The sequence below is a fragment of the Papio anubis genome, chromosome 14 (genome assembly GCF_008728515.1).
Source record: "Papio anubis isolate 15944 chromosome 14, Panubis1.0, whole genome shotgun sequence".
NCBI lineage: Eukaryota > Metazoa > Chordata > Mammalia > Primates > Cercopithecidae > Papio > Papio anubis.
The window spans coordinates 63,509,421-63,535,770 of NC_044989.1; the positions used below are offsets into that span (position 1 = coordinate 63,509,421).

At 38.4% G+C, this 26,350-nt stretch overlaps 1 protein-coding gene across 8 annotated transcripts in view; it reads right to left on the bottom strand.

Moving 5' to 3' along the window:
* WDPCP (WD repeat containing planar cell polarity effector) overlaps positions 1-26,350 on the bottom strand; it is a 479,815-nt gene that overhangs the window by 12,334 nt on the left and 441,131 nt on the right. For 5 of the 8 annotated variants that reach the window (XM_021924873.2, XM_021924877.2, XM_021924876.2 and 2 more), the window contains 2 exons: positions 23,042-23,106; positions 22,459-22,490 (listed from right to left, as the gene is read on the bottom strand). In XM_021924873.2, coding sequence (XP_021780565.1) covers positions 22,459-22,490; positions 23,042-23,106 — 97 coding nt within the window. Of the gene's footprint in view, positions 1-22,458; positions 22,491-23,041; positions 23,107-26,350 lie in introns of those variants that run through there. The other 3 variants (XM_021924874.2, XM_021924875.2, XR_002516673.2) reach the window with 3 other exon arrangements.

Sequence of the window (26,350 nt, forward strand, 5' to 3'; positions counted from 1 at the left end):
AGAGAGAGAGAGAGAGAGAGGAAGAGAAAAAGACAATCTATCATAATATGGGTATAATAAAATATATAATATGTATTATATACAGACACATAATGGAACACTTAAGATGCATGCATTTCACTTATGTGCATTTTATGGGGGAGGGGAAGAAGTATAAACAAATATATATATTTTTAACTTTTCGGTTCAGGAATACACGTGCAGGTTTGTTACATAGGTATACTTGTGTTATGGGGATTTGAGGTTTTTGTATATATTATTTCATCATCCAGGTATTAAGCCTAGTACCCATTAGTTATTTTTACTGATCCTCTCCTTTCTCCCACCCTCCACCCTCCAATACCCTCCAGTAGGCCTCATGGTCTGTTGTTTTCCCTCTATGTGTCCATGTGTTGTCATCATTTAGCTCCTACTTGTAAGTGAGAACATGCAAAATTTGGTTTTCTGCTCCTGTATTAGTTTGCTAAGGGTAATGGCCTCCAGCTCCATCCATGTCCCTGCATGGGACATGATCTTGTTCTTTTTCATGCCTGCATAGTATTCCATGTTATATATGTACCACATTTTCTTTATCCAGTCTATTATTGATGGGCATTTAGGTTGTCTCCATGTCTTTGCTATTGTGAATAGTGCTGCAATGAACATATGCATGCATGTCTTTATAACAGAATGATCTATATTTCTTAGAGTATATACTCAGTAATGGGATTGCTGGGTCAAATGGCATTTCTGTCTTTAGGACTTTGAGGAATCACCACACTGTCTTCCACAATGTTTGAACTAATTTACACACCCACCAACAATGTATAAACATTCCTTTTTCTCCACAAACTGCCAACATCTGTTTTTTGTTTGTTTGTTTACTTTTTTTTTTTTTTTTTTTTTTGAGATGGAGTCTCGCTCTGTCGCCCAGGCTGGAATGCAGTGGCCGGATCTCAGCTCACTGCAAGCTCCGCCTCCCGGGTTTACGCCATTCTCCTGCCTCAGCCTCCTGAGTAGCTGCGACTACAGGCGCCCGCCACCTTGCCCGGCTAGTTTTTTGTATTTTTTAGTAGAGACGGGGTTTCACCGGGTTAGCCAGGATGGTCTCGATTTGCTGACCTCGTGATCCGCCCGTCTCGGCCTCCCAAAGTGCTGGGATTACAGGCTTGAGCCACCGCGCCCGGCCTGTTTGTTTACTTTTTAATAGTCACTCTGATTGGTGTGAGGTGGTATCTCATTGTGGTTTTGATTTGCATTTCTCTGATGATCAAAGATGTTGAGCATTTTTTCATGATTGTTGGGCGTATGTATGATTCTCTTGAAAAGTATCTGCTTGTGTCTGCTGCCTACTTTTAATAGATTTTTTTTTCTTCTTGTATATTTAAGTTCCTTATAGACACTACACATTTGTCAGATGCATAGTTTACAAACATTTTCTCCCATTCTGCAGGTTATCTGTTTACCCTGTTGATAGCTTCTTTTGCTGTGCAGAAGCTCTTTAGTTTAATTGGATCCCGTTAGTCAATTTTGCTTTTGTTGCAATTATTTTTGGCATCTTCATCATGAAATCTGTGCCTGTGCCTGTGTCCTGAATGGTATTACCTAGGTTTTCTTTTAGGGTTTTTATAGTTTTGGGTTTTACATTTAAGTCTTTAATCCATCTTGAGTTAATTTTTGTATATGATCTAATGAAGGGGTCCAGTTTCAGTTTTCTACATCTAGCTAGTTAATTATCCCAGCACCATTTATTGAATAGGGATTCGTTTCTCCATTGCTTGTTTTGTCAGGGTTTTTGAAGATCAGATAGTTGTAGGTGTGCAGTGTTATTTCTGCATTCTCTATTCTGTTCCATTGGTCCATGTGTCTGTTTTTGTACAGGTACCATGCTGTTTTGGTTACTGTAGTTCTGTAGTATAGTTCGAATTTGGGTAGCATTGATGCCTCCAGCTTTTTTTTTTTTTTTTTTTTGCTTAGGATTTCCTTGGCCTCTTGGACTCTTCTTTGGTTCCATATGATTTTTTTTTTTTTTTTGGGTGCACATAGTTTATTTAACACTCCTCTGTTTGGTGATTTAGATTATTTCCAACTTTTATTTGTAATAAAATATTGCGCTGCAGTGAGCATCCTTATGATTAAATTTTTGAACTCATCCTTAATTATCTTTTTATGATGAATTTCCAGAGGGTGAATTAGAGTTCACATTTAACTCTTTCAATGCATAGTGTCAAGCTACCCTGTGGAGAGGTTGTGCTGATGTGTGCATGCTCAGCAGTGTATTCCAATGCCCATTTCCTTGCAACCTTGGCAACACCAGATATTGCTATTTTATTTTTAATTTTAATTAATTAATTTTTCCATAAGTTATTGGGTACAGGTGGTATTTGGTTACATGAGTAAGTTCTTTAGTGATGATTTGGGAAATTTTGGTGCACCCATCAAATATGGGTATACACTGCGCCATATGAGTACTCTTTTATCCCTCACCCCCTTCCCACTCTTCCCTGCAAGTCCCCAAAGTCCTTTGTATCATTCTTATACCTTTGTGTCCTCATAGCTTAGCTCCCACATATTAGTGAGAACATACGATGTTTGGTTTCCATTCCTGAGTTACTTCACATAGAATAAGTCTCTAATCTCATCCAGGTCACTACAAATGCTATTAATTCACTCCTTTTTATGGCTGCATAGTATTCCACTGTGTATGCATGTATATGTGTGTGTGTATATACACATATACATGTACATACAGATATATACACATGTATATATACATATATATGTAGGTATATACACACCACAGTTTCTTTAGCTACTCGTTGATTGATGGGAATTTGGGTTGGTTCCATGATTTTGCAATTGTGAATTGCTCCACTATAAAAATGCATGTACAAGTATCTTTTCTGAGTAATCACTTCTTTTCCCCTGTGTAGACACCCAGTAGTGGGATTGCTGGATCAAATGGTAGTTCTACTTTTAGTTCTTTAAGGAATCTCCACACTGTTTTCCATAGTGGCTGTACGAGTTTACATTCCCACCAGCAGTATCGAAGTGTTCCCTGTTCACCACATCCATGCCAGCATCTACTGTTCGATTTTTTTATTATGGCCATTCTTGCAGGAGTAAGGTGGTATCACATTGTGGTTTTGATTTGCATTTCCCTGATCATTAGTGATATTGAGCATTTTTTCATGTTTGTTGGCCATTTGTATATGTTCTTTTGAGACTTGTCCATTCATGTCCTTAGCCCACTTTTTTATGGGATTGTTTGTTTTTTTCTTGCTGATTTGAGTTCTTTGTAGATTCTGGATATTAGTCTTTTGTTAGATGCATAGATTGTGAAGATTTTCTCCCACTCTGTGGGCTGTCTGTTTGCTGACTGTTTCTTTTCCTGTGAAAAAGCTCTTTAGTTTAATTAGGTCCCAGATATTTATCTTTGTTTTTATTGCATTTGCTTTTGGGTTCTTGGTAATGAAATCTTTGCCTAAGCCAATGTCTAGAAGGGTTTTTCCAATGTGATCTTCTAAAATTTTTATAGTTTCACGTCTTAGGTTTAAGTACTTAATCTATCTTGAGTTGATTTTTGTATAAGGTGAGAGATGAGGATCCAGTTTCATTCTCCTACATGTGGCTAGCCAATTATCCCAGCACCATTTGTTGAAAAGGGTGTCCTTTCCCCACTTTATGTTTTTGTTTGCTTTGTCAAAGCTGTAAGTATTTGCATTTATTTCTGGCTTCTCTATTCTGTTCCGTTGATCTGTGTGCCTATTTTTATATCAGTACCATGCTGTTTTGGTGTCTATGGCCTTATAGTTTGAAATCAGGTAGTGTGATTCCTCTAGATTTGTTCTTTTTGCTTAGTCTTGCTTTGGCTATTTGGCTCTTTTTTGGTTCCATATGAATTTTAGAATTGTTTTTTCTAATTCTGTGAAGAATGATGGTGGTATTTTGATGGGGACTATAATGAATATGTAGATTGCTTTTGGCAGTATGGTCATTTTCACAATATTGATTCTACCCATTCATGAGCATGGGATGTGTTTCCATTTGTTTGTGTCATCTGTGATTTCTTTCAGCAGTGTTTTGTAGTTTTCCTTGTAGAGGTCTTTCAACTCCTTGGTTAGGTATATTCCTAAGTATTTTGTTTTATTTTTTGCAGCTATTATAAAAGGGGTTGAGTTCTTGATCTGATTCTCCACTTGGTTGTTGTTGGTGTGTAGAAGAGCTACTGATTTTTGTATGTTAATCTTGTATCCAGAAACTTTGCTGAATTCTTTTATCAGTTCTAGGAGCTTTCTGGAGGAGTCCTTAGAGTTTTCAAGGTAAACAATTGTATCATCAGCAAATAGTGACAGTTTGACTTTCTCTTTACCAATTTGGATGCCCTTTATTTCTTTCTCTTGTCTTATTGCTCTGGCTAGGACTTCCAGTACTATGTTGAAGAGGAGTGGTGAGAGCAGACATTCTTATCTTGTTCCAGTTCTCAGAGGGAATGCTTTCAACTTTTCCCCCATTCAGTATCATGTTTGCTGTGGGTTTGTCATAGATGGACTTTATTACATTAAGTTATGTCCTTTGTATGCTGATTTTGCTGAGAGTTTTAATCATAAAGGGATGCTGGAGTTTGTCGAATGCTTTTTCTGCATCTATTGAGATGATCTTGTGATTTTTACTTTTTTTTTTTTTTTTTTTTTTGAGACAGAGTTTCACTCTGTTGCCCAGGCTGGAGTGCAATGGCATGATCTCAGCTCCTGCAGCCTCCACCTCCTGGGTTCAAGTGATTCTCCTGTCTCAGCCTCCCTGAGTAGCTGGGATTACAGGCATGCACCACCAGGCCCGGCTAATTTTTGTGTTTTTAGTAGAGACGGGGTTTCACCATGTTGGTCAGGCTGGTCTCGAACTCCTAACCTTGTGATCTGCCCGCCTCAGCCTCCCAAAGTGCTGGGATTACAGGCGTGAGCCACCGTGCCTGGCTGATTTTTACTTTTAATTTTGTTTTTGTGGTGTATCACATTTATTGACTTGATTATGTTAAACCATTCCTACATCCCTGGTATGAAACCCACTTGAACATGGTGGATTATCTTTTTGCTATGTTGTTGGATTCTGTTAGCTTGTATTTTGTTAAGGAGTTTAGCATCAGTGTTCATCAAGGATATCAGTCTGTAGTTTTCTTTTTTGGTTATGTCCTTTCCTGGTTTTGGTATTAGGGTGATGCTGGCTTCATAAAATGAATTACGGAGGGTTCTTCTTTCTCTATCTTGTCGAATAGTATCAAAAGGATTGGTACGAATTCTTCTTTGAATTTCTGATAGAAATCTGCTGTGAATCCGTCTGGCCTAAAATTTTTTTGTTTTTGGTAATTTTAAAAATTACCATTTCAATCTTGCTGCTTGTTATTGGTCTGTTCAGGGTATCTAATTTTTCCTGATTTAAGCTAGAAGGGCTGTACTTTTCCAGGAATTTATCCATCTCTTCTAGGTTTTCTAGTTTATGTGCATAAAGGTGTTCATAGTAGCCTTGAATGATCTTTTGTATTTCAGTGATGTCAGTTGTAATATCTCCTGTTTTGTTTCTTAGTGAGGTTATTTGGCTTTTCTCTCTTCTTCTCTTGGTTAATCTTGCTAATGGTCTATCAATTTTATTTATCTTTTCAAAGAACCAGCTTTTTGTCTCATTTATCTTTTGTATTTTTTGTTTGTTTCCATTTCATTTAGTTCTGCTCAGATCTTGGCAGTTTTCTTATTTCTGCTGGGTATGGGTTTGGTTTGTTCTTGTTTCTGTAGTTCCTTGAGGTATGACCTTAGAATGTCAGTTTGTGCCCTTTCAGTCTTTTTGATGTAGGTGCTTAGGGCTATGAACTTTCATCTTAGCACCGCCTTTGCTGTATCCCAGAGGTTTTGATAGGTTGTGTCATTATTGTCATTCAGTTCAAAGAATTTTTTAATTTCCATCTTGATTTCATTTTTGACTCAGTGCTCATTCAGGAGCATGTTATTTAATTTCCATGTATTTGCATGGTTCTGAAGGTTCCTTTTGGAGTTGATTTCCAGTTTTATTCCACTGTGGTCTGAGAGAGTGCTTGATATCATTTCAATTTTTTAAAATTTATTGAGGCTCGTTTTATGGGCTATTATATGCTCTATCTTGGAGAAAGTTCCATGTGCTGTGTGTTCTGTGGTTGTTGGATGAAATGTTCTGTTTATATCTGTTAAGTCCATTTGTTCTAAGGTATAGTTTAAATCCATTGTTTCTTTGTTGAATTTCTGTCTTGATGGCCTGTCTAGTGCTGTCAGTGGAGTAGTGTAGGTCTTAGGTCTATTCTTAGGTCTATTAGTAATTGTTTCTTAGGTCTATTAGTAATTGTTATATAAATTTTGGAGGTGCAGTGTTAGGGGTGTGTGTGTGTGTATACACATGTGCATCTATATATATTTTTTGAGACAGAGTTTTGCTGTTACCCAGGCTGGAGTGCAGTGGTGTGATCTTGGCTCACTACAACTTCTGCCTCCTGAGTTCAAGCGATTCTCCTGCCCCAGCCTCCTGGAGTAGCTAGGACTACAGGCACATGTCACTGCAGGTGCCTCTGTTTTTCGGATTGTAATATTTCCTGTTGGACAAGGTTTTTACCATTATATAATGTCCCTCTTGGTCTCTTTTAACTGCTGTTACTTAAAATTTGTTTTGTCTGATATAAGAATAGCTTCCTCTGCTTGCTTTTGGTGTCCATTTGCATGAAATGCCTTTTTCTGCCCCTTTAAGTTTATGTGAGTCCTTATGTGTTAGGTGAGTCTTCTGAAGGCAGCAGAGAGTTTGTTGGTGAGTTCTTATCCATTCTGTGGTTCTGTATCTTTTAAGAGGAGCTAGGCCATTTACATTCAGTGTTAGTATTGAAATGTGAGGTGCCATTGCATTCATTGTGCTTTCTGTTGCCTTGTACTTTGGTTTTTTTGTTGTTTTTGCTTTTTAGCATGTAGTTTTGTTTTATAGGTCCTGTGTGATTTATGCTTTAAAGAGGTTCTGTTCTGATGTGTTTCCAGAATTTGTTTCAAGATTTAGAGCTCCTTCTAGCAGTTCTTATAGTGGTAGCTTGGTAATGGCAAATTCTCTCAGCATTTGTCTGAAAATGACTATCTTTGCTTCATATATGATGCTTACTTTTGCTGGACACTAAATTATTGGCTGATGATTGTTTTGTTTGAGGAGGCTGAAGATTGGGCGCCAATCTCTTCTGGCTTGTAAGGTTTCTGCTGAGATATCTGCTGTTAATCTGATATGTTTTCCTTTATAGGTTACCTGGTGCTTCTGTCTTACAGGTCTTAAGCTTCTTTCTTTTGTCTTAACTTTGGATAACCTGATGACAATGCGCCTAGGCGAAGATCTTTTTGCAATGAATTTTCCAGGTGTTCTTTGTGCTGCTTGTATTTGGATGTCTAGGTCTCTAGCAAGGCTGGGGAAATTTTCCTTGATTATTCCCCCGAATATGTTTTCCAAGCTTTTAGAATTCTCTTCTTCCTCAGGAACACCGATTATTCTTAAGTTTGGTCATTTAACATAATCCCAGACTTCTTGATGACTTTGTTCATATTTTCTTATTCTTTTTTGTTTGACCTTGTTGGATTGGGTTAGTTCAGAGACCTTGTTTTTGAGCTCTGAATTTCTTTCTTCTACTTGTTCAATTCTATTGGTGAGACTTTCCAGAGCATTCACCTATTTTATTTTATTTTATTTTAAGACAGAGTCTCGCCCTGTCACCCATGGCACGGCTCAATGCAAATTCCGCCTCCTGGGTTCGAGTGATTCCCTGGTTAATTTGTCCAGCTAATTTTTGTATTTTTAGTAGAGACGGGGTTTCACCATGTTGGCCAGATGGTCTCAAAATCCTGGCCTTGTGATCTGCCTGCCTCACCCTCCCAAAGTACTGGGATTAGAGGTGTGAGCCACCATGCCCGGGCAGCATTTCACATTTCTAAAAGTGTGTCCAAAGTTTCCTGAGGTTTTGGTTGTTTTTTCTTTAAGCTATCTATTTCCTTGAACATTTCTCCCTTCACTTCTTGCATCATTTTTTGGATTTCCTCACGTTTTGGGCTTCACCTTTCTCTGGTTCATCCCTCTTTAGCTTAATAACCAACCTCCTAAATTCTTTTTCAGATAAATCAGGGATTTTTTCTTGGTTTGGATCCACTGCTGGTGAACTAGTGTGATTTTTTGGGGGTGTTGAAGAGCCTTGTTTTGTCATATTACCAGGGTTTGTTTTCTGGTTCCTTCTCATTTGGGTAGGCTCTATCGGAGGGAACGTTTAGGGCTGAAGGCTGCTGTTTAGGTTCTTTTGTCCCACAGGGTGCTCCTTTAATGTAGTGCTCTCCCCCTTTTCCTATGGATGTGGCTTCCTGTGAGCTGTACTACAATGATTATTGTTTCTCTTCTGGGTCCAGCCACCCAGCAAGTTTATCTGGCTCCAGGCTAGTACTGGGGGTTGTCTGCAGAGTCCTGTGATATGAAGCATTTGTGGGTCTCTCAGTCGTAGATACCAGTGCCTGTTTCAGTGGAGGTGGCAGGGCTGTGCAATGGATTCCATGACGGTTCTTGGCTTTGGTGGTTTAATGCTCTATTTTTGGGTTGGTTGGGCTCCTGTCAGGAGGTGCACTTTCCAGAAAGCATCAGCTGTAGTAATATAGAGAGGGACCGGTGGTGGGCGGGGCCCTGCCACTCCGAAGATTATAAGCCGTTTGTCTTCTGCTACCAGGGTGGATAGGGAAGGACCATCAGGTCGGGGTGGGGCTATGCACGTCTGAGCTCAGACTCTGGGCAGGTCTTGCTGTGGCTGCTGTGGGGGATGGGAGTGAGATTCCCAGGTCACTGGAGTTGGGTACCTAGGAGGATTATGGCTGCCTCTGCTGAGAAATGTAGCTTGTCAGGGAAGTGGGGGAAAGCTGGTAGTCACTGGCCTCACCCAGCTTCCATGCAAACTGACGGGCCTGTCTCACTCCCACCATGACCCCCAACAACAGCCCTGAGTCTGTTTCCAGGCAGAGGGCATGATGGGCTTGAAAACTTGTCCTGGGCTACCTGCTTTCCAACTGCAAAAGAAAAGGGCCTGAATTTTAAAATAGTTTTTATCTAGTTCTGTGAAGAATCTCAATGGTAGTTTAATAGGAATAGCATTGAATCTATACATTGCTTTGGGTAGTATGGCCATTTTAACAGTATTGATTCTTCCTATTCATGAGTATGGAATGTTTTTCCATTTGTGTCATCTCTGATTTCTTTGAGCAGTGTTTTGTAGTTCTCATTGTAGAGATCTTTCACCTCTTGGATTAGCTGCATTCTTAGGTATTTTATTCTTTTTGTAACAATTGTGAATGGGATTGTGTTCCTGATTTGGCTCTTGGCTTGGCTGTTGTTGGTGTATAGGAATGCTGGTGATTTTTGTACATTGATTTTGTATCCTGAAACTTTGCTGAAGTTGTTTATCAGCTGAAGGAGCTTCTGGGCTGAGACTATGGGGTTCTCTAGATATAGGACCATGTTGTCTGCAAACAGGGATAGTTTGACTTCCTCTCTTCCTATTTGGATGCCCTTTATTTCCTTCTCTTGCCTGATTGCTCTGGCTGTAACTTCCAATACTCTGTTGAATAGGAGTGGTGAGAGAGGGCATCCTTGTCTTGTGTCAGTTTTCTAGGGGAATGTTTCCAGCTTTTGCCCATTCAGTATGATTTTGGCTATGGTTTGTCATATATGGCTCTTATTATTTTGAGGTATGTTCCTTCAGAACCTAGTTTATTGAGAGCTGTTTTGTTTTGTTTTTGAGACAGAGTCTTGCTGTATTGCCCAGGCTGGAGTGCAGTCGTGCAATCTTAGCTCACTGCAATCTCTGCCTCCGCCTCCTGATTAGCTGGGACTATAGGCGCACACCACCATGCCCAGCTAATTTTTGTATTTTTTAGTAGAGATGGGGTTTCACCATGTTGGCCACTATGCCCTTGATCTCCTGACCTTGTGATCCACCCGCCTCGGCCTGCCAAAGTGCTGGGATTATAGGCATAATAAGCCACCACTCCCAGCTGAGAGTTTTTAACATGTTAATATGTATGCTAAAGTGGCTAAAGAGGCTCAGTGTATAGATATCTGCAACTTACTTTGAAATGTATAAAAAATAAGATGTTTCAATATAATAAAAGTTGAAAAAAATAAGATGGATTGATAAAGGGATAGGTTAATGGACAGATATGTGATAACACAATTATTGTAAGACATTAATGGTCAAATCCAAATAGTGGGCATATGGATGTTTACTGTACATTCTTAGAACTTTTCTGTATATTTAAAACTTTTCATAATAAAATTTTGGTAAAACGTGTTACTGAGAAGGTACGTAAGTCTACATAGGTCTAGTTTGGTTCAGTCAACATTTATTGACACCTGTAGTGTTCGAAGTGATATAATAAGTATTAGGGATATAAGAATGAAGTAACTTAGATTCTTTGAGGTAGAAAGTGGCAGGAAATAAAACTGGAAAGCACAAGTTAGTTAATGGAGAGTCCATGATAAAGAGCTTGGACTTCATCCTGTGGGGTTTTAGGGAGGGGAATGGTACTTAGGTAGATTACTTTAGCAGCATTGTGGAGGCTAGATTTCAGGAGGTGGTGGTAGTGGTAGTGGGTATAGAGTAAAGACAAGATAATAATTAGGAAGCAGTACTCCAAATGAAGATGATTGATTAACCTAAATTTTAATGGTTATAGGGCTAGATTCTAGAAATATGTAGGAGCAATAATCAATTGAATTTGATTGGTTGAATTAATTGTAAGTGGGTTATAGAGAATCAAGAATGACAAAGACCACACATGAGGGAGCAAGTTTGGAGTGTGAGGGGAAAAGGATGAGTTTGGTTTAAGATATCTTATGTTTTGGATATCATCTAGTCAAGGACTTCTTTATTCATGCATTTTTGCCCATGTTATTTTATAAACATTCACTATAGAATTCCATGTCTGTTGCTAACAGTAAGATGTTGAGTAAAATGCATGCAGATACTGCCTTTCAGAAAGTTACAGCCTAATAGGCTGGGTGCAGTGGCTCATGTCTGTAATCCCAGCACTTTGGGGGAACAGCATGGGCAGATCAGTTGAGCTCAGCAGTTTGAGACTAACCTGGGTAATATGGTGAAACCTCATCTGTACTAAAAATGCAAAAATTAGCTGGGAGTGGTGGCACGTGCCTGTAATCTCAGCTACTTGGGAGGCTGAGGCAGGAGAAGTGCTTGAACCCGGAGGCGGAGGTTGCAGTGAGCCAAGATCGTGCCACTGCACTGCAGTCTGGTGACAGAGTGAGACTCTGTCTCAAAAAAAAAAAAAAAAAAAAAAAAAAAGTTACAGCCTAGTGAAGGAGATAATTAAACCAGAGTTATAATAAAAAGTGATATTTATGGTGATAGGAAAAGTACAAGATGGTATGGAACTTCATAGAAGGGACAGTTATCTTAACAATGGCTTGTGGGTATTATCAGTTTGAAGCCTGGGATGAAGCCTGGACTGGAGATACCAATTAATGTCTTTCTGCTGCTGATTCCTGAGAGTTGATAAAAATGTGCCAGCAACTCAGGAGGCTGAGGTGGGAGGATGGCTTGAGCTTGGGAGGTCAAGGCTGCAGTGAGCTATGATCACGCCACTGCACTCCAGTGTGGGTGACAGAGTGAGACACTGCATCAAGAAAAAAAAAGTTGTTAATTTTTTCTTTTGAGACAGAGTCTCACTCTGTCACCCAGGCTGGAGTGTGGTGGCATGACCTTGGCTCACTGCAACCACTGCCTCCTGTGTTCAAATGATTCTTGTGTCTCAGCCTGCCGAGTAGCTGGGATCACAGGCGTTTACCACCACACCAGCTAATATTTTTTTTTTTTTTTTTTTTTTTTTTTAAGTAGAGACGGGTTTTCACCATGTTGGCCAGACTGGTCTTGAATTTCTGGCCTCACGTGATCCACCCACCCCCTAAAGTGCTGGGATTACAGGTGTGAACCACTAGTCCTGGTGAGAGAGAGAGAAAAAAAAAAGGAATTTCTTATCTGTCCACTAAAGTCTAAAGGCCAAGATAAATCCAGAGAAAACAGAAGAAATGGAGAAATAGTAGATTCTAGGTGTAAGACAGGGAATTTACAAGATGAGTCTGGGACATCTCATGCCATAAAACTTAAGCTGCTGCCAAAGACTAATAGGGTTAAAAGGACACAGGAGCCAACACATACACACAACACACACACACACACACACACACACACACACACACACACCCCAAACCCCAATGGATTAAAGACAAATGTGAAAAGTAAAAACTTTAATAAAAGGAGATTATCTGTATGAGATTGGAAATAAAGAAGGACATCTTAAACAAGATATAAAAGCATACCATAAAGGTATAATGGTGCATTCTTGTCTTTAATATAGTCAAAAATTTTTTTCATCAGCCACAAAGACAGGAAAGAGATAAGCAACAACCTAGGAGGAGTTATTTGTAACACTGACAAAGGATTAGTTTCTAAAATATATAAAGACTACTGCAAATCAGTGAGAAAAAGGCAAAGAACTCAGTGGAAAAATGAGTAAAACATAGGAATAGGCATTTCAAGGAAGAAGAAACAAGATCACAAGAAACATATGAAAAGATGTTCAACCTCATTATTAATCAGGCAAATACAAATTAAAACCTCAATGAGAAACCAATACACAGCTACTAGAGATGATAAACATTTAAAAACCTGAGTGTTTAAGTATTAGCAAGATGTGGAGAAATGGAAACTCTTACACTTGTTTAGTGGAAATATAAATTGGCAAAACTACTCTGGGAAATATTTGAATTATTTACTAAAATTAAAGATGTGTATTGCCTGTGACCAGAAATTTCACTCCTAAGTACATACCCTAGGAATATGTAGAAGAATGTTTATAGTTGCCCTGTTCATAATAGAAAAAGCTAGAATCAACATAAATGTCCATTCCCAGAAGAATGAATAAACTGAGTAGTAGATGAATAAGTTGTATTCAGTTGGTGAAATACTATAGGCAGTGAAAATGAATATACCTACATCTATACATGTCAGCATGGCTATATTCAAAAATAATATTTAGTGAAAAAAGTAAGTAACAAGAAGAATGCACTATGTTTTCACTTCTATAAAGTTCAGAAAGAAGTAAAACTAAACAAGTTGTTAAATGAGTTTGAGACCAACAATATAGCAAGATGCTCTCTCTACAAAAAGCCCAAAATTAACTAGGCATGGTGGCATGCACCCATGGTTCTAGCTACTCAGGGGGCTGAGGTAGGATGATTGCTTATGCCCAGGAGTTTGAGGTTACAGTGAGCTGTGTTCATGCCACTGCACTCCAGCCTGGGTGACAGAGTGAGACTCTTTCTTTAAAAAAAAAATAAAAAGATTTTATTTGTGCAACTTGCCTCATATGGGAAAACCATAAAGACAAGCAAAGGAATGGTTAAGACAAAATTTAAGACTGAGAATAGATGGAAGAAGAAATGTAACTGAGGAGGGGCACCCAGGGGACTTCAAAGGTACTGCTAATGTTAATGATTTTTCTCTCAATGGTGGGATGAAGGTGATTTTTATTTTGTTTTCTGGCTTTCCATATTTCTGTATATGTGGCTTTCAGAGAGGTGATGTCATATAGGGGTTTCTCTAGGGTTGTGGTTCTTAACCAGGGATAACTTTTTACTATCTTCCTCCCCCAAGGAGACATTTGGCAATGTCTGGAGAGTTATTTGGTGTCGTGACTGGGGTGGGGAAACTACTGCAATTCAGTCGACAGAGGCCAGGGATTGCTGCTAAACATCCTACAATGCACAGGACAGCCCAATAGCAAATAATTATTTGGCCCAAAATGTCAGTAGCACCAAGGTTCAGAAACCCTGGTCTAAGGGCCAGACTCTTTGGGTTTGAATTCTAGCTTTCCACTTTACAAGCTGGGAGACAATGGGGAATTACTTAATCTCTGTGTCTCAGTATCGTTGTTTATATGAGGCTAATAGTAGTATCTATCTCATAGGTTTGTTGTGAGAATTAACTGAATTAAAACATAAGGTACTGAGTCCAGAACCAGACAAATAATAAGTACTTGATAAATACTAACAATAATGTTTTGTTATTATTTTTGTTGAATATATTCAATTGATTGAGAAAAAAAGAGTTGATTAAGATAAATATGTTGAAAAATATTTATTATAGCAATAGAAAATTATGCAAAGACACACATATGCACAAACCCTACTTTAAAATGTAGCATGTGGAAATTTCACATGAGAAGACCTTTGCAAGCAATAATGACAGCCTGTTATAATCTATATCTTATCTGTACGTAATAGCAATTTCTAAATAAGAAACCAGAGCACTGAACATAAAGTATATATGAGTTAGTGCTAATCTGAATTTAAGCTATATTAGCAACTGACCTCAAAGTCTTGTGACAGATTACATTACAAAAACCATCCTGTACTTTAGTACACAAACTGATATTTCCCTTATTCTCTATAAAAACCCTTCCAGAAAGATCCTTGGGAAGTCAGTTTCTTGATTGGATTTCATGTACACTTGTTTATCCAAGTGGATGTGTCTGTAAAATTGTGACAGGATGCTGTTTGCTTGTTTGTTTGCTTATTTCAAGACAGGGTCTCACTCTGTTGTTGCTCAGGGTGGAGTGCAGTGGTGTGATCTCAGCTCACTACAGTCTCCAGCTTCTGGGCTCAAGTGATCTTCCCACCTTAGCCTCCTGAGTAGCTGTGACTACAGGTACACACCACTGTGCCTGGCTACTTTTTGTATTTTTAGTAGATATGGGGTTTTGCCATGTTGCCCAGGCTGGTCTCGAACTCCTGGGCTTATGCAATCTACCTTCCTTAGCTTTGCAAAGTACTTGGGTGTGAGTCACTGCACTTGGCCAGGATGTTGTTGTTGTTGTTGTTTTAAAACAAGTATTCTAAAAAAATAAGCTATTTAAAATATATACAATTTATGGTAAAGTTTCTTGAAGCTTTAGCGAATTAAACAAATTTTTAGGCATGTATATTCAACCGTAATATGGCGTAGTTCCCTCCAAGCAAATAAAGATTATTATTTTTATTTTTAATGCAGGTATGTCCAGAAAGAAGTAGATTGAAGCAATGATATTGATCATCACTATATATTGATCAATACTATCATACTATATAGTTCCATATAATTAGCAAAGTCCTACCACATTTGTGTTCACAAAAGAGCTTCATAAAAATCCCGTGGAGTGTGTGGCATTATTTCTATTTTAGGAATGAAGAAGTTGAGGCTTAGAGAGATGAAATGACTTGCCCAAAGTAATAATGCTAGAAATTGTGGGACTATCATTCAGACTCAAGTCTCACAATAAATCCTAGCCTTTCTTTCTTTTTATTATTATTATTATACTTTAAGTTCTAGGGTACATGTGCATAACGTGCAGGTTTGTTACATATGTATACTTGTGCCATGTTGGTGTGCTGCACCCATCAACTCGTCAGCACCCATCAGCTCGTCATTTATATCAGGTATAACTCCCAGTGCAATCCCCTCCCCTCCTCTCTCCCCATGATAGGCCCCAGTGTGTGATGTTCCCCTTCCTGTGTCCAAGTGATCTCATTGTTCAGTTCCCACCTATGAGTGAGAATATGCGGTGCTTGGTTTTCTGTTCTTGCGATAGTTTGCTGAGAATGATGGTTTCCAGCTGCATCCATGTCCCTACAAAGGACACAAACTCATCCTTTTTTATGGCTGCATAGTATTCCATGGTGTATATGTGCCACAATTTCTTAATCCAGTCTGTCACTGATGGACATTTGGGTTGATTCCAAGTCTTTGCTATTGTGAATAGTGCCGCAATAAACATACGTGTGCATGTGTCTTTATAGCAGCATGATTTATAATCCTTTGGGTATATACCCAGTAATGGGATGGCTGGGTCATATGGTACTTCTAGTTCTAGATCCTTGAGGAATCGCCACACTGTTTTCCATAATGGTTGAACTAGTTTACAATCCCACCAACAGTGTAAAAGTGTTCCTATTTCTCCACATCCTCTCCAGCACCTGTTCTTTCCTGACTTTTTAATGATTGCCATTGTAACTGGTGTGAGATGGTATCTCATTGTGGTTTTGATTTGCATTTCTCTGATGACCAGTGATGATGAGCATTTTTTCATGTGTCTGTTGGCTGTATGGATGTCTTCTTTTGAGAACTGTCTGTTCATATCCTTTGCCCACTTCTTGATGGGGTTGTTTGTTTTTTTCTTGTAAATTTGTTTGAGTTCTTTGTAGGTTCTGGATATTACCCTTTGTCTGATGAGTAGATTGCAAAAATTTTCTCCCATTCTGTAGGTTGCCTGTTCACTCTGATGGTAGTTTCTTTTGCTGTGCAGAAGCTCTTTAGTTTAATTAGATCCCATTTGTCAATTTTGGCTTTTGTCGAATTGCTTTTGGTGTTTTAGACATGAAGTCCTTGCCCATGCCTATGTCCTGTATGGTATTACCTAGGTTTTCTTCCAGAGTTTTTATGGTATTAGGTCTAACATTTAAGTCTCTAATCCATCTTGAATTAATTTTCGTATAAGGAGTAAGGAAAGGATCCAGTTTCAGCTTTCTACTTATGGCTAGCCAATTTTCCCAGCACCATTTATTAAATAGGGAATCCTTTCCCCATTTCTTGTTTTTCTCAGGTTTGTCAAAGATCAGATGGCTGTACATGTGTGGTATTATTTCTGAGGACTCTGTTCTGTTCCATTGGTCTATATCTCTGTTTTGGTACCAGTACCATGCTGTTTTGGTTACTGTAGCCTTGTAGTATAGTTTGAAGTCAGGTAGCGTGATGCCTCCAGCTTTGTTCTTTTGACTTAGGATTGTCTTGGAGATGCGGGCTCTTTTTTGGTTCCATATGAACTTTAAAGCAGTTTTTTCCAATTCTGTGAAGAAACTCATTGGTAGCTTGATGGGGGTGGCATTGAATCTATAAATTACCTTGGGCAGTATGGTCATTTTCACAATATTGATTCTTCCTATCCATGAGCATGGTATGTTCTTCCATTTGTTTGTGTCCTCTTTTATTTCACTGAGCAGTGGTTTGTAGTTCTCCTTGAAGAGGTCCTTTACATCCCTTGTAAGTTGGATTCCTAGGTATTTTATTTTCTTTGAAGCAGTTGTGAATGGAAGTTCATTCATGATTTGGCTCTCTGTTTGTCTGTTACTGGTGTATAAGAATGCTTGTGATTTTTGCACATTGATTTTGTATCCTGAGACTTTGCTGAAGTTTCTTATCAGCTTAAGGAGATTTGGGGCTGAGACAATGGGGTTTTCGAAATATACAATCATGTCATCTGCAAACAGGGACAACTTGACTTCTTCTTTTCCTAACTGAATACCCTTGATTTCTTTCTCTTGCCTGATTGCCCTAGCCAGAACTTCCAACACTATGTTGAATAGGAGTGGTGAGAGAAGGCATCCCTGTCTTGTGCCAGTTTTCAAAGGGAATTTTTCCAGTTTTTGCCCATTCATTATGATATTGGCTGTGGGTTTGTCATAAATAGCTCTTATGATTTTGAGGTACGTTCCATCAATACCGAATTTATTGAGCATTTTTAGCATGAAGGGCTGTTGAATTTTGTCAAAGGCCTTTTCTGCATCTATTGAGATAATCATGTGGTTTTTGTCTTTGGTTCTGTTTATATGCTGGATTACGTTTATTGATTTGCGTATGTTGAACCAGCCTTGCATCCCAGGGATGCCCACTTGATCATGGTGGATAAGCTTTTTGATGTGCTGCTGGATCCGGTTTGCCAGTATTTTATTGAGGATTTTTGCATCGATATTCATCAGGGATATTGGTCTAAAATTCTCTTTTTTTGTTGTGTCTCTGCCAGGCTTTGGTATCAGGATGATGTTGGTCTCGTAAAATGAGTTAGGGAGGATTCCCTCTTTTTCTATTGATTGGAGTAGTTTCAGAAGGAATGGTACCAGCTCCTTGTACCTCTGTTAGAATTCAGCTGTGAATCCATCTGGTCCTGGACTTTTTTTGGTTGGTAGGCTATTAATTATTGCCTCCATTTCAGAGCCTGCTATTGGTCTATTCAGGTATTCAGCTTCTTCCTGGTTTAGTCTTGGGAGAGTGTAAGTGTCCAGGAAATTATCCATTTCTTCTAGATTTTCTAGTTTAGTTGCATAGAGGTGTTTATAGTATTCTCTGATGGTAGTTTGTATTTCTGTGGGGTTGGTGGTGATATCCCCTTCATCATTTTTTATTGCGTCTATTTGATTCTTCTCTCTTTTCTTCTTTATTAGTCTTGCTAGCGGTCTATCAATTTTGTTGATCTTTTCAAAAAACCAACTCCTGGATTCATTGATTTTTTGGAGAGTTTTTTGTGTCTCTATCTCCTTCAGTTCTGCTCTGATCTTAGTTATTTCTTGCCTTCTGCTAGCTTTTGAATGTGTTTGCTCTTGCTTCTCTAGTTCTTTTAATTGTGGTGTTAGAGTGTCAATTTTAGATCTTTCCAGCTTTCTCTTGTGGGCATTTAGTGCTATAAATTTCCCTCTACACACTGCTTTAAATGTGTCCCAGAGATTCTGGTATGTTGTATCTTTGTTCTCATTGGTTTCAAAGAACATCTTTATTTCTGCCTTCATTTTGTTATGTACCCAGTAGTCATTCAGGAGCAGGTTATTCAGTTTCCATGTAGTTGAGCAGTTTTGATTGAGTTTCTTAGTCCTGAGTTCTAGTTTGATTGCACTGTAGTCTGAGAGACAGTTTGTTATAATTTCTGTTCTTTTACCTTTGCTGAGGAGTGCTTTACTTCCAATTATGTCAATTTTGGAATAGTAAGTAGATGTGGTGCTGAGAGTGAATGTATATTCTGTTGATTTGGGGTGAGAGTTCTTGTAGATGTTCATTAGGTCTGCTTTGCTGCAGAGATGAGTTCACCTGATATCCTGCCCACCTCTGTCTCGCTGATCTGTCTAATGTTGACAGTGGGTGTTGAAAGCCCTCATTATTATTGTATGGGAGTCTAAGTCTCTTGTAAGTCTCTAAGGACTTGCTTTTATGGAATCTGGGTGCTCCTGTATTGGGTGTATTATATTTAGGATAGTTAGCCCTTCCTGTTGAATTGGATCCCTTTACCATTATTAATGTAATGGCCTTCTTTGTCTCTTTTTGATCTTTGATGGTTTAAAAGTCTGTTTTATCAGAGACTAGTATTGCAAACCCTGCTTTTTTGGTTCCCATTTGCTTGGTAGATCTTCCTCCATCCTCATTTTGAGCCTATGTATGTCTCTGCATGTGAGATGGGGCTCCTGAATACAGCAGACTGATGGGTCTTGACTCTTATCCAGGTTTGCCAGTCTGTGTCTTTAATTAGAACATTTAGTCCATTTACCTTAAGGTTAATATTGTTATGTGTGAACTTGATCCTGTCATTAAGGATATTAACTGGCTATTTCGGCTTAGTTGATGCAGTTTCTTCCTAGCACGATGGTCTTTACATTTTGGCATGTTTTTGCAATGGCTGGTATGCTGCCCTCTCTCCATGTTTAGTGCTTCCTTCAGAGTCTCTTGTAAGGCAGGCTCAGGAGACAAAATCTCTAAGAATTTGCTTATCTGTAAAGGATTTTATTTCTCCTTCACTTATGAAACTTAGTTTATTGGATATGAAATTCTGGGTTGAAAATTCTTTAAGAATGTTGGAATATTGGCCTCACCCTTCTGGCTTCTGTAGAGTTTCTCTGCTGAGAGATCTGCTGTTAGTCTGATGGGCTTCCCTTTGTAACCTGACCTTTCTCTGGCTGCCCTTAAGATTTTTCCTCTTCATTTCAACTTTGTGAATCTGGCAATTATGTGTCTTGGAGTTGCTCTTCTTGAGGGAATACCTTTGTGGTGTTCTCTGTATTCTTCTGGACTTGGAATGTTGGCCTGCCCTGCTAGGGTTGGGGAAGCCCCTCCTTGGATGATATCCTGCAGAGTTTTAACCGACCGATTTCACTTTGAGGCACTTAACTGACGATTTATCTTTATAACCTACTTTAAGGTTTCGGCTTTTTTCTTTCTTCGCTTCATTTCATTTGATCCTCAATCGCTGATACTCTTTCTTCCGTTGATCGAAGTCGGTTACTGAAGTTTGCATTTGTCAATGTGATGGCGTCATGGTTTTCATCTTTGTCGTCTGCTATGGCCTTCTGCATTACCTTATTCGAAGTATCAATTCTTCCACCTTTTTTCAAGATTTTTAGTTTTTGCACTGCGTCGTGAATTCTCCTTAGCTCTGAAAAGTTTGGTTGAGCAGTTTCTTCTTCATCTCGCCGTCATTCTGTCCAGCCTTTGATCCATTGCTGGCGTATGAGTTGTGTTCCTTTGCAGGGGAGATACGCCTTATTTTTGAATTTCCAGCTTTTCTCTGCCCTGCTTTTCCCCATCTTTGTGGTTTTTCCTTATCTGCCTCTGGTCTTTGAATATGTGATGTACTGATGGGGTTTTGGTGGGTATCCTTCCTGTTTGTTAGTTTTCCTTTCTAACAGTCAGGACCCTCAGCTGTAGGTCTGTTGGAGATTGCTTGAGTCCACCCAGACCCTAAGTTTGCTCTGGCATAGCAGCAGAGGCTGCAGAAGATAGAATATTTCTGGAACAGCAAGTGTACCTGTCTGGATTCTTGATTTGGCTCTCAGGGGTGTACTCCACTGTGTGAGGTGTGGGGTGTCAGACTGCCCCTAGTGGGGATGTTCTGTTAGCTACTTCCAGGGGTCAGGGACCCACTCTGAGTACAGGCAGTCTATCCGGCTTCAGATCTCAACCTCCTCGTGTTGGGAGATCCACTGCTCTCTTCAAAGCCAGTCGTGACAGAGTCAAGCTTATGCCTGCAGAGGCTTCTGCTGCTTTTTTTTTGTTGTTGTTGTTGTTTAGCTGTGCCCTGTCCCCAGAGGTGGAGTCTACAGAGACAGGCAGGCCTCCTTGAGCTGCTGTGAGCTCCACCCAGTTCGAGCTTCCCAGCAGCGTTGTTTACATACTTAAGCCTCAGCAATGGCGGGCACCCCTCCCCCAGCCTCGCTGCTGCCTTGCTGTTAGATTGCAGACTGCTGTGCTAGCAATGAGGGAGGCTCTGTGGGCGTGGGACCCTCAGGGCCAGGTGTAGGATATAATCTCCTGGTGTGCCCGTTTGCTAAGACTCTTGGTAAAGCGCAGTATTGGGGTGGGAGTTACCCGATTTTCCAGGTGTTGTGTGTCTCAGTTCCCCTGGCTAGGAAAAGGGATTCCCTTCCCCCTTGCACTTCCCAGGTGAGGCGATGCCTCGCCCTGCTTCAGCTCTCACTGGTCGGGCTGCAGCAGCTGACCAGCACCGATTGTCCGGCACTCCCTAGTGAGATGAACCCAGTACCTCAGTTGAAAATGCAGAAATCACCTGTCTTCTGTGTCGCTCGCGCTGGGAGCTGGAGACTGGAGCTGTTCCTATTCGGTCATCTTTCCTATATATCTACAATCCTAGCCTTTCTGAAATTGGTATAACGGGAAATTGCTGTTTCCTCTCAAAATGAACTGAGATGTGATATCAGGGACAGACACAGAGAGGGGTTCAGAACTACCTGTCAGATGTGCTATTTTACATGCATTATTTATAAAAATTATATGTAAGTAATAAAATATATTGAATAATTTAATCATTATTATACACCTTTTATTTTTAAATTTTTTACTTTGGATAATTTCAAACATATAACAAAGAGAGAATGACATTTGCAAACTGCTATATTACCCGCTACCCAGTTTCATCGGTTATCAACTCCTGGCTATTCTTTTTTTTTTTTTTTTTTCTGTGACACAGAGTCTTGCTCTGTCACCCAGACTGGAGTGCAGTGGCATGATCTTGGCTCACTGCAATTTCTGCCTCCTGGGTTCAAGTAATTCTAATGCCTCAGTCTCCCAAGCAGCTGGGATTACAGGTGCAACTGTGACACCTGGCTAATTTTTGTATTTTTAGTAGAGACGGGGTTTTGCCATGTTGGCCAGACTAGTCTCAAACTCCTGACCCCAAGTGATCTGCCTGCCTTGGGCTCCTTAAGTGCTGGGATTACAGGCGTGAGCCAGTGTGCCCGGCCAACTCCTGGTTACTCTTAATTCACCTATATCCCTTCTACTTTCTCCCTACTGAATTATTCTGAGTCAACTTGAAGATGTATAATTTCATTTGTACATATTCTGTTATGCACAATTTTATTTTAAAATAGCTTTTAAATAATAATTACAACTTGGGAATACTGAAAAGCTGAATAGTTTTTTAGAAGCTGTTAGTGTAGTTAATATAGACCAGTTAATGTAGTTAATGTAGTCCAGTTAATGTAGACCAATAGATAGCATTTCTTGAGTTCAAAATGATCATATACATTATGCTTTTCTCTTAGAATTTAAATGTCTAGTGATAAACAGGGAAAGTGTTTTACCTGTTCTCTGCAGTCTTCTCTCAGTTCTCCATCTAAAGTAAAAGATTAAAACATTAATTATATTAAAAATCTAATAAAGGACCTTAAGAAAAAGTTTTTACAACACTAAAAACAGAAATGCTGAAAACAGTAACAAATAAGTTAAAATGCTGAAAACTCTAGAGAAATAAAAAAGCAAACCTTAACATAGTATGAAAGTACCAATCATTTTCATACATATGTGTATGGCTACCTTGTGTTACAGTATTTACTATGTATAGTATATACTATAGTATATACTAGCAGCATATCACTTGAGAGCTTATTAGAAATGCAGAGCCATAGGCTCCAGCCCAGATCTGCTGAATCAGAATCAACTTTTTAACAAGATCTCCAAATTTATATATATTTATTTGTATGATCATTGAAATTTCACCTTTGTAAAAATCAGGCAACTTGGTATTTTGTATCAGTCACAAGCAGTCTTATACCAACTAGAAATGCTCAGTTTTCTTATTTTTATTAATTTACTGAAAGCTCTTACAAGCTATAACATAGTTTTTCTGTTATACTTTGAATACTTAGGTTTCTTGAATACCATTACCTTCTGCATTACAGGTATTAGTCATCAAAAATCCAGAACAGATGTCTTTTTCAAGTTCATTCCTTCTGTCAATTATTTGGAAAAAGGATTAAAAAAGAAAATTTTAAGATTAAGTATAAGTTATAGAATTTAAAGCATTAAAATATTTAAAAATTTCTGGGTTAAAAAATGTAATTAAAAAATTTCTTTGGAAACTTTCAACAATATAGTAATCATTTAAATACCATTATATTTAAAAACACAGAAAGGCACTTTTAATTTTTCCACCATTAAATATTTTACAGGACATTTCAAAGAGCAGCTAAATTAAACTTTAACATACAAATAATGTATTTTACATATGAAGTTTTAAGAAAAACAATCATGGAAACCAAATGTGATGCTCTGAACTCATGGTTATTACAAAATTAAAATGAATGATAAAGTTTTATAAACTTGTAAAAGTAATTCACTTTTGATATAGAAACCCCCCCGCCAAAACACAGAAAAAGAATAATGTAAATATCCAGAACTCTTCTCTGGATATTTAGCTCCACTACTTATTATTATGTATCTTTTTAAAAAATAAAACAGGTAATGTGGTCTTGTGAAATTTCACGTCATCATCTTTCACTTATTATATATTTTTTGTTTTAAAATTTTTACTGTTTATATGTTAAAATTGACTTTCTTAAGGTATTGAGTTTTGTGAATGTTAACAGATGTTTAGATTCTTGTTATTACTATTACAAATAGAATATAGAACAGTTTCATCATGCCAAAAAAACCTCCCTTATATGCTTTATAGTCACACTCCCCTCAACCTATACACCCTGGCAACCACAGAAATGTTCTTCATAACTATAGTTTTGACTTTACGAATGTCATATAATTGGAATTACACCATATAAACTTTTGTGACTGGCTTCTGTCATTCAGTATAATGCCCTGATATTCATCCAAATTGTTAAATGTATATCAGTGGTTCACTGCTTTTTATTGCTGAGCCATCTTCTATTACAGATGCGTGTACCAGTTTATTTATTCACCTGTTGAAGGGCATTTTTCTCAGTTTTTGAAAATTATGAATAAAACTGCTACAAGCATTCATGTACAGGTTGTTGTGTGAACCTGATTTTACTTTTCTAGTGTAAATACTTAATGTGATTGTTGAATCATATGGTAAATACATGTTTAACTTTATAAGAAACTGCAAAACTGTTTCCCAGAAGAGTTGTACCATTTTATATTACATCTCATGCAACAATGAATGAGAGTTCAGTTACTTTGCATCATCCTCACCAGCACTTGAAATGGTCAGTATTTTTAAAAATTATTGACATTCTAATAGGTATACAGAGGTATCTCATCATGGTTTTAATTTCAGTTTCCCAAATAGCTAATGATATTAAATTTATTTGTTTGCTATTCATATATCTCCTTATTGAAATGTCCATCCAAGTCTTTTGACCACTGTAATTGGGCTATTTGTTTTCTTACTGTTGAGCTTTGAGAGTTCTTTATATATTCTGGATACAACTCCTTTGCTGGATATGTGACTTGCAAATATTTGCTCCCATCATACAGCTTGTCTTTTCAGGGTCCTAACAGTGCCTTTTGAGGAACAACAGTTGATGAAGTTACCAATTTTTAAAAAATGGATCATGCTTTTGGTGTCTAGTTGGAGAATTCTTTGTTAATCCCAGGTCACAAATATTTCCTCCTATGCTTTCTTCTAAAACTTTGATAGTTTTACATTTTATATTTAGAGCTATGATTTATTTTTAGTTAATTTTTGAGAGTAATGTATGAGGTTTAGTTTGAGATTCTTTGTGTGTCTGTGTGTTTATAGATGTCCATTGTGCCAATACCATTTGTTGAAAAACTATCCTTTCTCCATTGAATTACCTTTGTACTTTTGTCAAAAATCAGCTGGGCATATTTATATGCGTCTATTTCTGGGTTATATGTTCTATTTCATTAATCTGTGTGTCTGTCCTTTTACTAATACCATAATTTCTTGATTAGTTATAGCTTTGGGGATGGCAAACCACAGTCCCTAGGCCAAATCCAGTTCATACATATTTTATTAAATAAAGTTTTATTGGAATATATTCATTTTATATTATCTATGGCTGCTTCCTTGCTATGATGACAGAGTTAAGTAGTTGTGACACACTATGTGACCTGCAAAATCAAAAATCTTTACTAAATGACCCTTCACAGAAAATGTTTGTCAGCTCCTGCTTTAGCAAAAGTCCTAAGATCATGTTTGATTCTTCCAACATTATTTCCCTTTTTCAAAATGTTTCTTGTTATTCTAGCTTCTTTGTCTCTTTGTATAAATTTTAGAATCAGCTTGTTGATATCTTTAAAAAATTCTTCTGGGATTTTGATCAGAATTTTATCAAATCTTTAGATTAATCAGAAATCTTTAGATCAGTCAGGAGACAGCTGACATCTTTACTATATTGAGTCCTCAAACCATAAACACGTCTCTCCATTTATTTGTTTATTTATTTATTTGACAGAGTCTCACTCTGTTGCTCAGGCTGGAGTGCAGTGGCAGGATCTTGCCTCACTGCAACCTCTGCCCCCTGGATTCCAGGGATTCTCCTGCCTCAGCCTCCTGAGTAGCTGGGACTACAGGCACGTGCCACCGCATCTGGCTAATTTTTTTATTTTTTAATAGAGACAGGGTTTCACCATGTTGCCCAGGCTGGTCTCGAACTCCTGATGACCTCAGGTGATCCGCCCACCTTGGCCTCCCAAAGTGCTGGAATTACAGGCATGAGCCACCATGCCTGGCCCATTTATTTTAATCTTCTTAAGTTTTTAGCATACAGATGGAATGTTTTGTTAGACTTACAGTATTTCATTTATTTTGGAGCTGCTGTAATTTAAAAAGCTTTTTTGGTTTTCAGTTTTACATTACTAGTATATAGAAATACAATTGGGCTGGGGCAGTGGCTCACACCTGTAATCCCAGCACTTTGGGAGGCCGAGGCAGGCAGATTGCCTGAGGTCAGGAGTTCGAGACCAGTCTGGCCAACATGGTAAAACCCCATCTCTATTAAAAATACAAAAAAATTAGATGGGTGTGGTGGCTTGCGCCTGTAATCCCACCTACTAGGGAGGCTGAGGCAGGGGAATTGCTTGAACCAGGGAGGTGGAGGTTGCAGTGAGCCAAGGTCGTGCCATTGCACTCTAGCCTGGGCGACAGAGTGAGATTCTGTCTCAAAAAAAAAAAAAGTTTTATGTGTTGACCATATATCTTGTGACCTTGCTAAATGCACTTACTAGTTGTAGGAACCATTTTATCTGCAAAAA